This window comes from Mercenaria mercenaria, unplaced genomic scaffold (assembly GCF_021730395.1).
Source record: "Mercenaria mercenaria strain notata unplaced genomic scaffold, MADL_Memer_1 contig_106, whole genome shotgun sequence".
Classification (NCBI taxonomy): domain Eukaryota; kingdom Metazoa; phylum Mollusca; class Bivalvia; order Venerida; family Veneridae; genus Mercenaria; species Mercenaria mercenaria.
Window position 1 is genome coordinate 20,159 of NW_026459031.1, and position 12,625 is coordinate 32,783.

The following is a 12,625-nucleotide window of genomic DNA, read 5'->3' on the forward strand; positions in this document are numbered from 1 at the left end:
CAGATGGTCTAATTGACACAAGCATCCCACAACACTGTGTAGAAGGGAGAAAGAAGATGGGCCACTCTGATGTAATTCCAGCGCCTTAATCATCCGCAGTGAATTCATTTAAAACTAAAAAAGAAAATTTCTGTTTACTTGTGTTAAAACCGAGACATTCAACAAAAAATACTAAGAACAACCACATAAAAAGAATGTCAAACTGCCTCAAAAAATACACCTGTCCTCAAGTGTAAATCATTCAAATATTTTTAATACCTTATGTGTAACAATGTTACAAAGCAAAAAAAAATGATATCTGAGAAAAGGTTTTGAATTCTGACACAATGGTCAATTTCTGACCCCAAGAACAAAAATTCAAGACTGCATATGGCAATCTGGCTCGTTATGAACCTAACAGCGATATTATGGACCCGCAAAAATTTAGGATAATAAGTTTTGTTGATGACCCAGTGACAACTTTTCACTAACAGATCAATCCAACTTTTTTTACAGCCGGCACTACCACTGATGTTTCCATAACATGTCCCATCTTATAAAAGTGTATACCAAACTACTTGTTCAAACCGCCGAAGCAAGCCATTGTTCAAACTACACTCAAATTAACATTATACAATGGTCTGCACAAAAGTTATTAAAAATGTCCTAGTCTCTGACAACATTTCACATTGTTTTTCTTAAGAGTAACAATAAATTCATTAATTATGACTGTAACTGCCTTTCCTATATTTACAACTTATTAAAAACAAAAATTCTGTCCCTGGTCCAGTGAGAACAGCTTATCAGAGCATCAGGTACTAGGAAAAGCTTTCCCTTGGTCCAGGTGACCGACCAGCATTCACAGCACCACGTCAAAAAAAACTTTTGAAGCACTTCGCAACATCTGGGTCTGCTTTGATGGAATACGAAATGCCACACACCCACATTTGGTAATAGTCTGTTGCAGTGAAGCTTAAAGACAGCCTTGACTATTCTGATGAAAGCTCCTAACAGTCAACTCTAACCAGTTCACCAAAGGACTTAACACCTATAAACATATGACACGTGTGGGTTCATTCTATGCTGTCAATAATGAAGTATGGCTGCTTATTTAATTTTTTTACATGGTAAGATATACCCAGATGTCCAACAATACTGAGAAACAGTTAGTTAGAGACAATGGCAGTTTCTTCAGCTTGGCCAGACAAAGGCATCCATACATCTGACCTCAATCTAACAGACTGTTAGTAATTCACATGTAGTTGGTCAGCCCCAAGTATCAAACATGCAAATCGGAGATAAGTAACAACTTTATTCATAGTGGATGACATATTTGGCAGAGCCAATTTACAATATGGTCCACTGTATAAATATGTACAAGTACAATAAACATGATTATAGACAATAATGAGAGAAAATTTTACAAAAAACATGACAAAGTTATGATATGATCCATAACCACAATTACAATAAAAGCAATATGAAATGGAATAAAATTATATACATGTATATAAGTGAAGTTAATGACATACATTAATAGTCTGCATATGTAGGAACTTTTAAGAATTTGTTAGACAGTATTTTCTCATAATAATTTTGGTTGCGAAAAATGCCAGTGTAGGTAGGACAAGTCTTGTGCTCTGCAGCGATAGCCATGCTAACCAGACTTATCAATCTAATCAGTTCAAATCTTATCAATATGACCATTTTGTGTCGATTCGCCGTAAAATCCAACTCACTCACTAAGTAAACCAACGTACAACAATGTCATATGAGTATAAATAATCACAATGTCACCTATTTTCCCATAAACAGCAAGATGAAACCCCGATTTACTGTTGCTGCTTTTAAATTAATGTTCAATTACCTTTATTTGCTGCGGTTCAGGTCTCTGTGCTGGTTTAAGTGGATCTGACTTCTGGCAGGCTATACAAGACTTTACCTAATGAAAAAATCAGAATATGAAATAAAATCAAAGCAAATTATAACATTTATTTTTCTTCAATTTCATTCTCTAGTTCTAACTTTAAACTTTCTTAACAGATAAAATTTGTTAAAACAAAGTCTCAAATAAATTCTGAAATGGAGATTAACATGCGTTAACATTATGCTACTCCAGGATTACGGTTCCTGTCAAGTCTTGAAACCACCCCTTGGGCGAATTTTTGTTTTAGTTTTTTACACCACATATACCTTGGTTTATCATATACAATATACCAAACTATTCATAATAAGTAGAAGAAACTTTCATGACAGGTTATATTTTATTAAACAGCACATTTTGTCCTATATCACATGTACTTTGACTGTTCATGTTCTATTTTGTAGAAGATATCAAGCTTCTTTTTCAAAAGAATTTGTCATTACTTTTATGAATACTGAGTGTCTAACATATTTCTCCAGGTACTCCGGGTATTGAAAGTGTTACAATGTACATCTTAAAAAAATACAAAAGTTGCAAAATGAAAATGAAAGTAGAGCTGTCAAAATGACCAAAAACTGCAGTATTTTAAAGAATATATCAGTTAATCAGTTTTCATTTCCCGGAGTACCTAGGTAAATATGTTAGACACACAACAGAAACAACTTTAGAGAAAAAATTTGAAAAAGAACTTTGATATTTTCTATAAAATAGAATACAGACAATCGAAGTACATGTGTTGTAAGATAAAATACATGTTACCGAACAAGGTGATCTTTACAGGAAGTATTTTCTACTGCTTCTGAACAATTCTGAATATATATGTTATGAATATTACGGGTCTGTCAGTATGATTTCCAAAATGAAAATTTACCTGAGGGGTGGTCTCAAAGGTGTTTACATGATGATCCTTAAAAAAATGAAAATCTAAACTAGTCTGAACAGAACTCATAATGTAAATTCCTTACCCTGCCCACTTACTTATACAAATGATGATCATTTGGACCACAGGCACGGGTCCAGTGTATATTTTTTGTTTAATATAAAAAAAATCCCTTTTTTCACACAAATATACTTTTTTTATATGTTAGTCAAATGAAAAAAAGCGATGACCAAACAATCCAGTCACAGTATCATATACATTGAAAAGGTATGATCGCACCTTCATGCAGGTAGCGGCTGCAAGTGTATAAACTCCGATTTTGGAATGTTCTACAAGTTTGCCGAGTACAGTGCTTTAGGGTATAGCGGATAGCTAACTGATTTTTCCTGCATTCCAATTCAAACAAATGAAAATAGTAGTTTTTATTCAGTATATCAGGCAGAAAACTTCTATTCTCATTAAAACGGTCAGCTTTTCATAGAAATTCATATGTTTTTTTCTCTCCACGCCATTGTTTACATATATGCTGATTTAGGGTGTACAGGATAGCTTTGGTCATTTTTTACATTATTAGTTTAAAATCCACATCTTAACAAACTTTCCAAGATTTCTTTAAAATAAATCAGAATAATAATGTATTCTCTTTTCAAAAACATGCAGCTTTTTAAATATCTATCAAATACTTTTCATTCACTGACATTTTTTACATATAGATCTACACCAATTTAGTCTATAGGGGATAGCTTTATTTTACATTTGAGGACATATGAAAAATAACACAACAAGCAAATATTTAAAATGTATGTCAGAATATCTGTTTGCATGCCAGTAAAAGAACAAGTCAAATGGTTTATTGCGGCCAGAAATTTGTACAAACTGGACAGAAGTTGCGAAATTGTCATTTGTGCAGGAAAGAAGCGTTTACCATAATGTCCAGTACTGGACAGGTATAGTGACCATGCACGGACACAGCCAATTTTCTCAGAGGGGGTCCGATCCCCTGCACACCCCCACCACCCTGGAAATTTTGAAATTTAGCACTTCGTTTTTTGCATTCTGGGACAGTTTTATGGACTAACCTGTTAAATTTGGGAAAATGATAAAATCAAGCTTTCTTGAAGGTAAAATTCTTAGTTTCTTTTAGATAAATAATATGAATTATGTCGGGGTCGTATGTAGCAGCAGCCGCATATACTTTACATGCAGTCCCAATGTTGCCTTTTTCGAAAAACATTTTCTTTCCTTCTTGTCTTCTTTCCTTTTTTAAAGATTTTCCAGTGGGGGTCCGGACCCCCGGTCCCCCCCCCCCCCCTTCTGGATCCGCACTTGGTTACATATCATGCTTTCTGTTTATGCAGGTAAACTTGTGTTTGGTTAAATTTCAACAGAGCACAATTGTCTGAACAGTGTACAAACTCATTACTGTTTTTTCAGGCAAGGGTGGAAAAAAAGTGGTAGACAATGAAAGCAGTAACATTTTTATTAAAAAAAAAAAAAATAAACAATGAGACAAACAATTCCAACATCTTTGGACGGTTCAAAAATCCCATGTTAAACATACGATAAAGCCCGAAACGCGTGAAAATGTTCCGAATGTAAATCGGGTGAAGTAAGCGCTCTATGTATAACAGTTAGATTATGCGTCTAGATTGATTAAACCGGGCGAGTCTACTTACTTATTACTTGAGGATGAAAAAAAACGTGTTTTTTAAATGTTGCTCATAAACAAGGGTGGCAGTTGAACTACTAAAAGTACAACAACAGTTAATTCACAACAAATCGTACGGTATGTTTTATAATCAGTAGAAGGTAGTTGTATTTATGCTTATGAGACCTGTTTCACCCACAAGTAAAGAATTCACAGGTCCATCACGAAATATTTTCCCCAGGCCGCGATCAATGATACGAAAATTTATACAATAATTCAAGTCTAAATATAAAATTTATCAATCTATCCTCTATACCCTAAAATCCGCTATACCCTAAAGCAGGCTGGTAACATTGCCCGATCGGGCTTACGACATAAAAAGTAATATTTCTTGACAAATAATGAAGATATTTCTTTCAAACTTGGTCCATTTATTAAGCATTACATATAATGCTTATCAAGATAGAAATAACTTTGTTGCCTTCAGTTTAGTTAGAATTACTTCCCTTTTTCAGATTTTTATGATGCATAAATGTTGCCTTCAGTTTAGTTAGAATTACTTCCCTTTTTCAGATTTTTATGATGCATAATTTTTGAAGTCCAAAAAAATTATGTTTCAATGCAATGTTTAAAACAGAAAAGGTTCAATGGCTTTCTATTGCTCCAAACTTGTGCGCCAATACCTTTATTCTATATATTTAGGGTAAATACTTTGTTTCTAGTGCAGATGTTTGAGCACTTTTTTTAGAACTAACATTTCTCTATAATGTTGTAAGTGAAAGCAGAGTAAAATGTATACATTCATGTACTAGCGCAATAATCTAGAGCATTAGAAAGCCATTTAACCCTTTTTTTGTTTTAAACTTAGCATTAAAACATTTTTTTTGGACTTCAAAGATTATGCGTCATAAAAATCTGAAAAGGGGAAATAATTCTACCAAAACTGAAGGCAACCAAGTCATTTTTATTCTAATTTGTATCACTCGTTATGCTTAATAAATGGACCAAGTTTGAAAGAAATATCTTCATTATTTTTCAAGAAATATTAGTTTTTATGTCATAAGCCCGATCGGGCAATGTTACCAGCCTGTAAAGCACTAGCTTCCCATAGCGTTACGCTCATCCTCGGAGGTCCTCATTCCGTGATAGTCCTAATTCCGGTGATATTTATTTACCTCCTTTATCGCGAGAGTTCGTATGACGTCACACACGTGCACGGATGTAAATATTTACAAGTACCGAACGCAACTGTCAACCGACAAAACTTGTATAAAATGCGTCCAAAACAGGTAAGATTTATAAAAATATTACATATATGTCCAATATTACCTTTTCTACTAATCCCTTAAACATGCTTTGTAAAATCCCTATTTCTGAACCCAAAACTGCCTTCAGAAGTTTCATGTTTGTGCGCCCTAGAAAATATTCGTCTGTTTGACAGATCTAAACCGGAAGTCAGTTTTTACTGTTAGGCCAAACATATTTTAATTGTTGGGTTATCATCACAACTGCTTATATGTTTTTTTATGTTTATTTTAGGCTAAGCCCAAGCACATCAGGAGAAAAAACAAGTTATATTCACCCAGTGCCCTAACGTCTGCATATAAACTGGTAAAGGAAGATGGTGTTTCAGTCAGGAAGGCGGCAGCCCTCACCAGAGTGCCTGAATCTACTCTTAGAGATAGAACTTTAGGGAATGTGCATCCAGATACCACTTCTGCTGGAACTGCACCTCTATTTGATCAATTTCAAGAAGTTAAACTTGTAAATCACTTTAAAAAGATGGCTGCATTTGGATATGGGTACACCAGACAAGAATGTGTGGACATAGCAAGTGATTTTGCTGTACAGTTGGGTAAACGGCGAAAAGATAAACCATTGACAATGAAATGGATGCGTGGTTTTTTAAAGCGTTGGCCCGAACTGAAAGTACTTAAGCCAAAGGGTCTTGAATTTTCTAGGGCCAAAATGGCCTCAAAAGAAGTAGTTTTCAACTATTTTTCTAACCTGAAATCTACCTTGGAAAAACACAATTTGGCTAACAAACCCCACCTGATTTTCAATGTCGACGAAAAGGGCATTTCTGTGGAGCATAAACCACCTTACATTGTTGCTGGCTCTTCTTATACTCCATCAGCTGTCACTTCTGGTAAAGGAAAGACTGTCACCATTTTGGGTTGTGGGAGTGCTGCAGGACAAGCTATCCCTCCTTACTTGGTCTTCCCTGGACAGCGCATGAGAGAAGAACTGTTACACGGAGCTTCTCCTGGAGCTGATGGCACCATCAGTGAATCTGGGTGGTCAAACTCATCCATTTTCAGACACTACATTGAAAATCATTTCTTGAAATTTGCTCCTGGTCATAATGGACAGAAGATTCTTCTTATACTTGATGGCCACAAGTCTCATGTCAGCGTTGGTTTGTCTGAATGGGCTCTTCAGTATGGAATCATCATCTTCATTCTTCCTCCCCACTGCAGCCACATTTTACAACCAATGGATGTTGGATGTTTTGGACCCTTTCAAAGAATTTATGATGCACAATGCCACAAACTAATCAGACAGTCATCAACAATCATTACTCGATACAATATCTGTGAAGTTGCTTGTCAGGTGTACACTAAAGCCCTCTCATCTGAAAACATTCAGTCATCTTTTCGCCGCTCTGGTATCTACCCTTTCAGTGTTGATGCAGTTCCAAAGGAGAAGCTATTGCCAGCTGAAGTTTTTCAGAGTGAGAGTACTGACGCAATAAATGATGCTGACAGCCAAGAAACAGTGGAAGGTGGAATTATGGTTGATCAGTTGAGAACTGAAGAGGACACTATTACAGACCTATTTGAAAAGAAAGAAAATGATCTGAAGAAGGTCAAAAGTGAACATAAAAGCAAACAAAGGAAAACAATGAGTAAAATAGTGGCTGGAAAAGAAATTACTGAGGAAATAGTTGCCAAGATGACTGAACACGAGAAGAACCAAAAGAAACCTAGCCAAAATAAGCATGATAAACTGAAAAGTATGAAAAAAGATAAAGTAAATGTAATAGTTTCAGAACCATTGTCCCCAAAACCTGGTCCTTCACATATCAACTTGATTCCTGATACTGATACAGATGACTCAATGATTGATGAAGATGAGTTATGCTGCCAATGTAAGAGATACACTCCAGAGGAAGTTTCCAGGAGCATCTCTATCATTTTTGTCAAGTGGGGACGTTGTGATAATGTTATGAGGGGCAAAACATGCAACCACTGGGTGCATTTGTCATACTGCACACCAGTTCGCGTTCTGAGAAGAAGTGATTCTTTCCTTTGTCCATGTTGTGACAAGGAAGAATAAAAAGACACCCACAATAAACTTGTTTAAAAACTATGTACATAGATAAAACTGTTAAAGTTTACATATTTAGTGTTTAAAAGTTTATTTCATGTTCTTGAAAGATTAAAAACTATTTTGACAATGGACCATAAAAACACATAATTAATTTTGAGTGCCTAATACTAAAACTCATCATGATTTACTTCCCCTGTGTGACGTCACCGGAATTAGGATCATAACAAAATGGCGGAAGTTTTTGACAGTTCAATTTGTTATTAACTTGTAACATTCATGCTACAATCGCAAATTTGAGGAAAATTGATGCAAAATATTGGAAAAAGATTTATTTATTCAGGTAGGTGAGCATTATTTGTTTACTGTATATATTTTCTGCATTTCTTTACCATTATTTCTTATCCCCACGGAATTAGGACCCTCGAGGATAGTTCACCTTTTTTAATGTATATGATACTGTGACCGGATTTTTGGTCATCGATTTTTTTCATTTGACTAACATATAAAAAGTATATTTGTGTGAAAAAAGGGATTTTTTATATTTAAACAAAAAATATACACTGGACCCGTGCCAGTGATTTGGACAGGAAAAACAGAAAAATGACAAGCATCAATACATATTTACTCTTATCAAAATAATGTAGATTGGTGTTATCAAATAAATTGATAAGTTTATCTATTTGATAAGTTTGTTTTTTCATCCAGTGTTCAATGAAATAAATCCGATTTTTTTAGCAACTTTTAAAGAAAATGGCGTAACTGCATAAAGGGGAAATAACTTTCACGCTACTTTTTAAACTGCTTTTATCTGTAAATCCTTCTTGTTTTTAACACTATCAATTGTATTCATACTTGCAATACACACCGTGTATTACTTTTATCCTCCTATCCAATCTACTTTTAACTTCTTGTACAGGCGCGCAGCTGCACATAATACTCGCAGAGAGGAGTGTTGCAGTATAAATAGATAGATAGATAGACTAAAAAGGTAAAAGGTAAAGGTAAAGGCCTAAATTGTTATATAGAGCTTTTCTGCGACCCTATATTAAGAACAGTTAAAACCAGTTATACCTCACCCCAGCAATTTGCTGGTACCCATTTACAGCTGGGTCGACTGAGGCAATCGTAATAAAGTGCCTTGCCCAAGGACACACCGTAATAGGAGTAGCCAGGATTCGAACTAGGGGCCTTCACCTCGGTAGGAAAGCGTCTTAGCCCACTCGACCAATGCGTCCACTAAATGCTTTTAGGGGTATACGTGGGAAAGATTCTATAATTTTACTTCATCTCACAATATAAGAAAGTATGAAGCTGTTTTACAATGTATAAAGCACGTGCTTTATGATACACTGTCTAGTTTTAGCATTGGACATTGGCCATTGTTCCTGTGCAGCAACGGGATCATTGCAGGCTGTTCAAAAGGTGCAAAATGATGATTTTGGCATGCTATTTTTAATGAATGGTGTAAAACTTTCGTTTTGATAACGCTCTGTATTCTTGTATGAAAGTCCTGATCTTGTCAGTAATTAAAAGCACAAAACATGCACACAATTTATAAAATGGCTACCCTGATTCTGCTCATTAGGGAAGTGCAATATTGCTACCCGCTACATTTAAGCCTGGCTGTGCCTAAAATGTTCGAAACCAAGTGTACCCAGCTACTTAAAGTATCATCTAGGTCTGTGTTAAACTTAACCCTACCCTCTAGTCAGTGTATTGTACGCTCCAGTTTACTCTCTGTAGTAATATCCGATACTAGGAGCTACAACTATCGAAGGGGAGTAACTCAGTAAGCCAGGTTATATAATGAACTGCTACAATAGTATTAACAATAGCAATAATATATTTCTAAAAGCATGAAAATTATCATAATGAAAGCATGCATCAATGTAAAAATTGTAACCCTTGATCATTGATGTTACATTCACTATTCTATGATGTTCTATGATGTTACATTCACTATTCTATGATGTTACGTTCACTATTCTATGATGTTACATTCACTATTCTATGATGTTACGTTCACTATTCTATGATGTTACATTCACTATTCTATGATGTTACATTTGAGTAACAGTAGTTAAGGCAATATCAAAACTTAAAACAATTGTGTTTCATATAATATTCATTACTATTAAATGAACAAACAACAAAGTCAACACCAAAAACTCGAAATGAACCTTTACCAGTTCTAATAAATACAACAAACCAGATTTCTACACAAAAAGAGAACTAAATAAAAACAACATGCACAAAATACACAATGAATGATCAAACATGTAGGTAATCGAAGCTAAAAATACAAATAGGGAATGTTTTATTACCAACAAATAGATGAAATTTTAGTATAAAAAACTTACATGCATACCTTAGCTTCAGAATTCGTAGAACCTGTAATCTTCACTCTGTCAACACATTGTTGACAAGGGAAATATCACATTCTTCACGGTCTTTACAGCCAAAACAATTCCAGAGATGATGTTGAACATTCACTTCAAATAAAAAATAACAAAAAATTTACAATCAGAAAAATGAACAAGCATATGTAACTTAACTTTCTTTTCAATGGATACAACCATATGTAAAATAAATGACAAAACTTTTCACTGCTTACCGTTTCCACCATGCACAACAGAAATACATTTGAATGTATAACTGAAACATCTTCTCACTGGTGTAGGAATGCAGACTGTTGCCAAACACAAAATTCAATCCGGAACAGTTTAGAAGTGTACAACAATGTATTGCTTTACACTTCTTTAGCCAAACTACAAAAAAGTATCTATCCTCATGCGAAGCCCCCACTCCACACAAAGAAAGAACTTTTCAGTAGAAGAATAAGGTTTTAAGGTCCAGATTTCATAATGCATTTGATAACATTTCCACATTACTTGTCACTTGCTACCACCATATATAACTGCAGCATCTCCTCTCTGCTTACCACCATATGTAGCTGAACTGTCGTTTTCACTGCTTACCCATGTACATAACTTGTCACTTGCTACCACCATATATAACTGCATTGTCTTCTCTCTGCTTACCACCATATGTAGCTGAACTGTCTTTTTCACTGCTTACCCATGTACATAAGTTGTCACTTGCTACCACCATACATAACTGCAATGTCTTCTCTTTGTCTACCACCATATGTAGCTGAACTGTCTTTTCACTGCTAACCCATGTACATAAGTTGTCACTTGCTACCACCATATATAACTGCAATGTCTTCTCTCTGCTTACCACCATATGTAGCTGAACTGTCTTTTTCACTGCTTACCCATGTACATAAGTTGTCACTTGCTACCACCATACATAACTGCAATGCCTTCTCTCTGCTTACCACCATATGTAGCTGAACTGTCTTCTTCATTGCTCACCCATGTACACAATTTGTCACTTGCTACCACCATACATAACTGCAGCATCTCCTCTCTGCTTACCACCATATGTAGCTGAACTGTCTTTTTCACTGCTTACCCATGTACATAAGTTGTCACTTGCTACCACCATATATAACTGCAATGTCTTCTCTTTGTCTACCACCATATGTAGCTGAACTGTCTTTTCACTGCTAACCCATGTACATAAGTTGTCACTTGCTACCACCATATATAACTGCAATGTCTTCTCTCTGCTTACCACCATATGTAGCTGAACTGTTTTTTTATCTCTGCTTACCCATGTACATAACTTGTCACTTGCTACCACCATATATAACTGCAATATCTTCTCTCTGCTTACCACCATATGTAGCTGAACTGTCTTTTTCACTGCTTACCCATGTACCTAAGTTGTCACTTGCTACCACCATATATAACTGCAATATCTTCACTCTGCTTACCACCATATGTAGCTGAACTGTCTTCTTCATTGCTCACCCATGTACACAATTTGTCACTTGCTACCACCATACATAACTGCAGCATCTTCTCTCTGCTTACCACCATATATAGCTGAACTATCTTTTCACTAGTTCTCCGTGTACATAACTGAAATACATTGTCACTTGCTACTACCATACATAAATAAAATACCTTTCCACTGGTTACCATTACCACCATACATACTTGAATTGTCTTTTCACTCTTTACCACCATATGCAACTGGACCTTCTTTCTTCTCCCAGGTTACCACCATATGTAGCTGAAATATCTTTTCGACGGTTACCACCATACATAACTGAAATATATTTGCACAGGTTAGCATCAAGCATATACCTATGATACATTTTCACTTGTTACCCATGTGCATAACTGAAATATCTTTTCACATGCTACCGCCGTGCATAACTGAAATATCTTGTCACTTGCTACCACCATGTATAACTGAAACATCTTCTCACTGGTGTAGGAATGCAGACTGTTGCCAAACACACATAAAGTTCTAACACTGACAGTTCCGTTTTAACGTGACGTGGCACAGTTGTTTCCGTTAATTTCAAACTTTAAGTAGAACAAAAATACAACATATCTTCAAGTAAAGTCCCTTTAAACCGTGAATACGTTGACTCCGTTTTGGCTCCCTATGATGGTATAAAAGTCATCGTCTTTGCGGTTTACGGCACAACCATGGGACGAAAGCTCTGCGCTGGGAAAATCACATCCAGGCGAGTGAAGACAAATGAACCTCGGGTATTGTACTTCCGGGTCGTGACAGCATCACTAAGTAAAAGTCGTCTGGTGGAAGAAGCTCGATCGAGCATAAATTTCTACCAAGAAAAATAAATTTGACGTAGATTCGTCTAATGTCGAAATGTGGTGTGCGCTAGGCATATCTAGACCAGTCTATTTGTAGGGTAATGTCCCGCCAAATACTAAATTTCGTGGGACTCACGACTAATGCGTGTACTCTGACTATTTGT

At 35.7% G+C, this 12,625-nt stretch overlaps 1 protein-coding gene across 1 annotated transcript; it reads left to right on the plus strand.

The window, feature by feature from the left end:
- The first annotated feature begins 5,556 nt into the window (after positions 1-5,556).
- LOC128551405 (uncharacterized) lies at positions 5,557-7,770 on the plus strand. Its single transcript, XM_053532255.1, has 2 exons — positions 5,557-5,720; positions 5,971-7,770. The coding sequence occupies exons 1-2, from the start codon at positions 5,706-5,708 to the stop codon at positions 7,768-7,770; spliced, it is 1,815 nt and encodes a 604-aa protein (XP_053388230.1). The 5' UTR covers positions 5,557-5,705.
- The last annotated feature ends 4,855 nt before the right edge of the window (positions 7,771-12,625 follow it).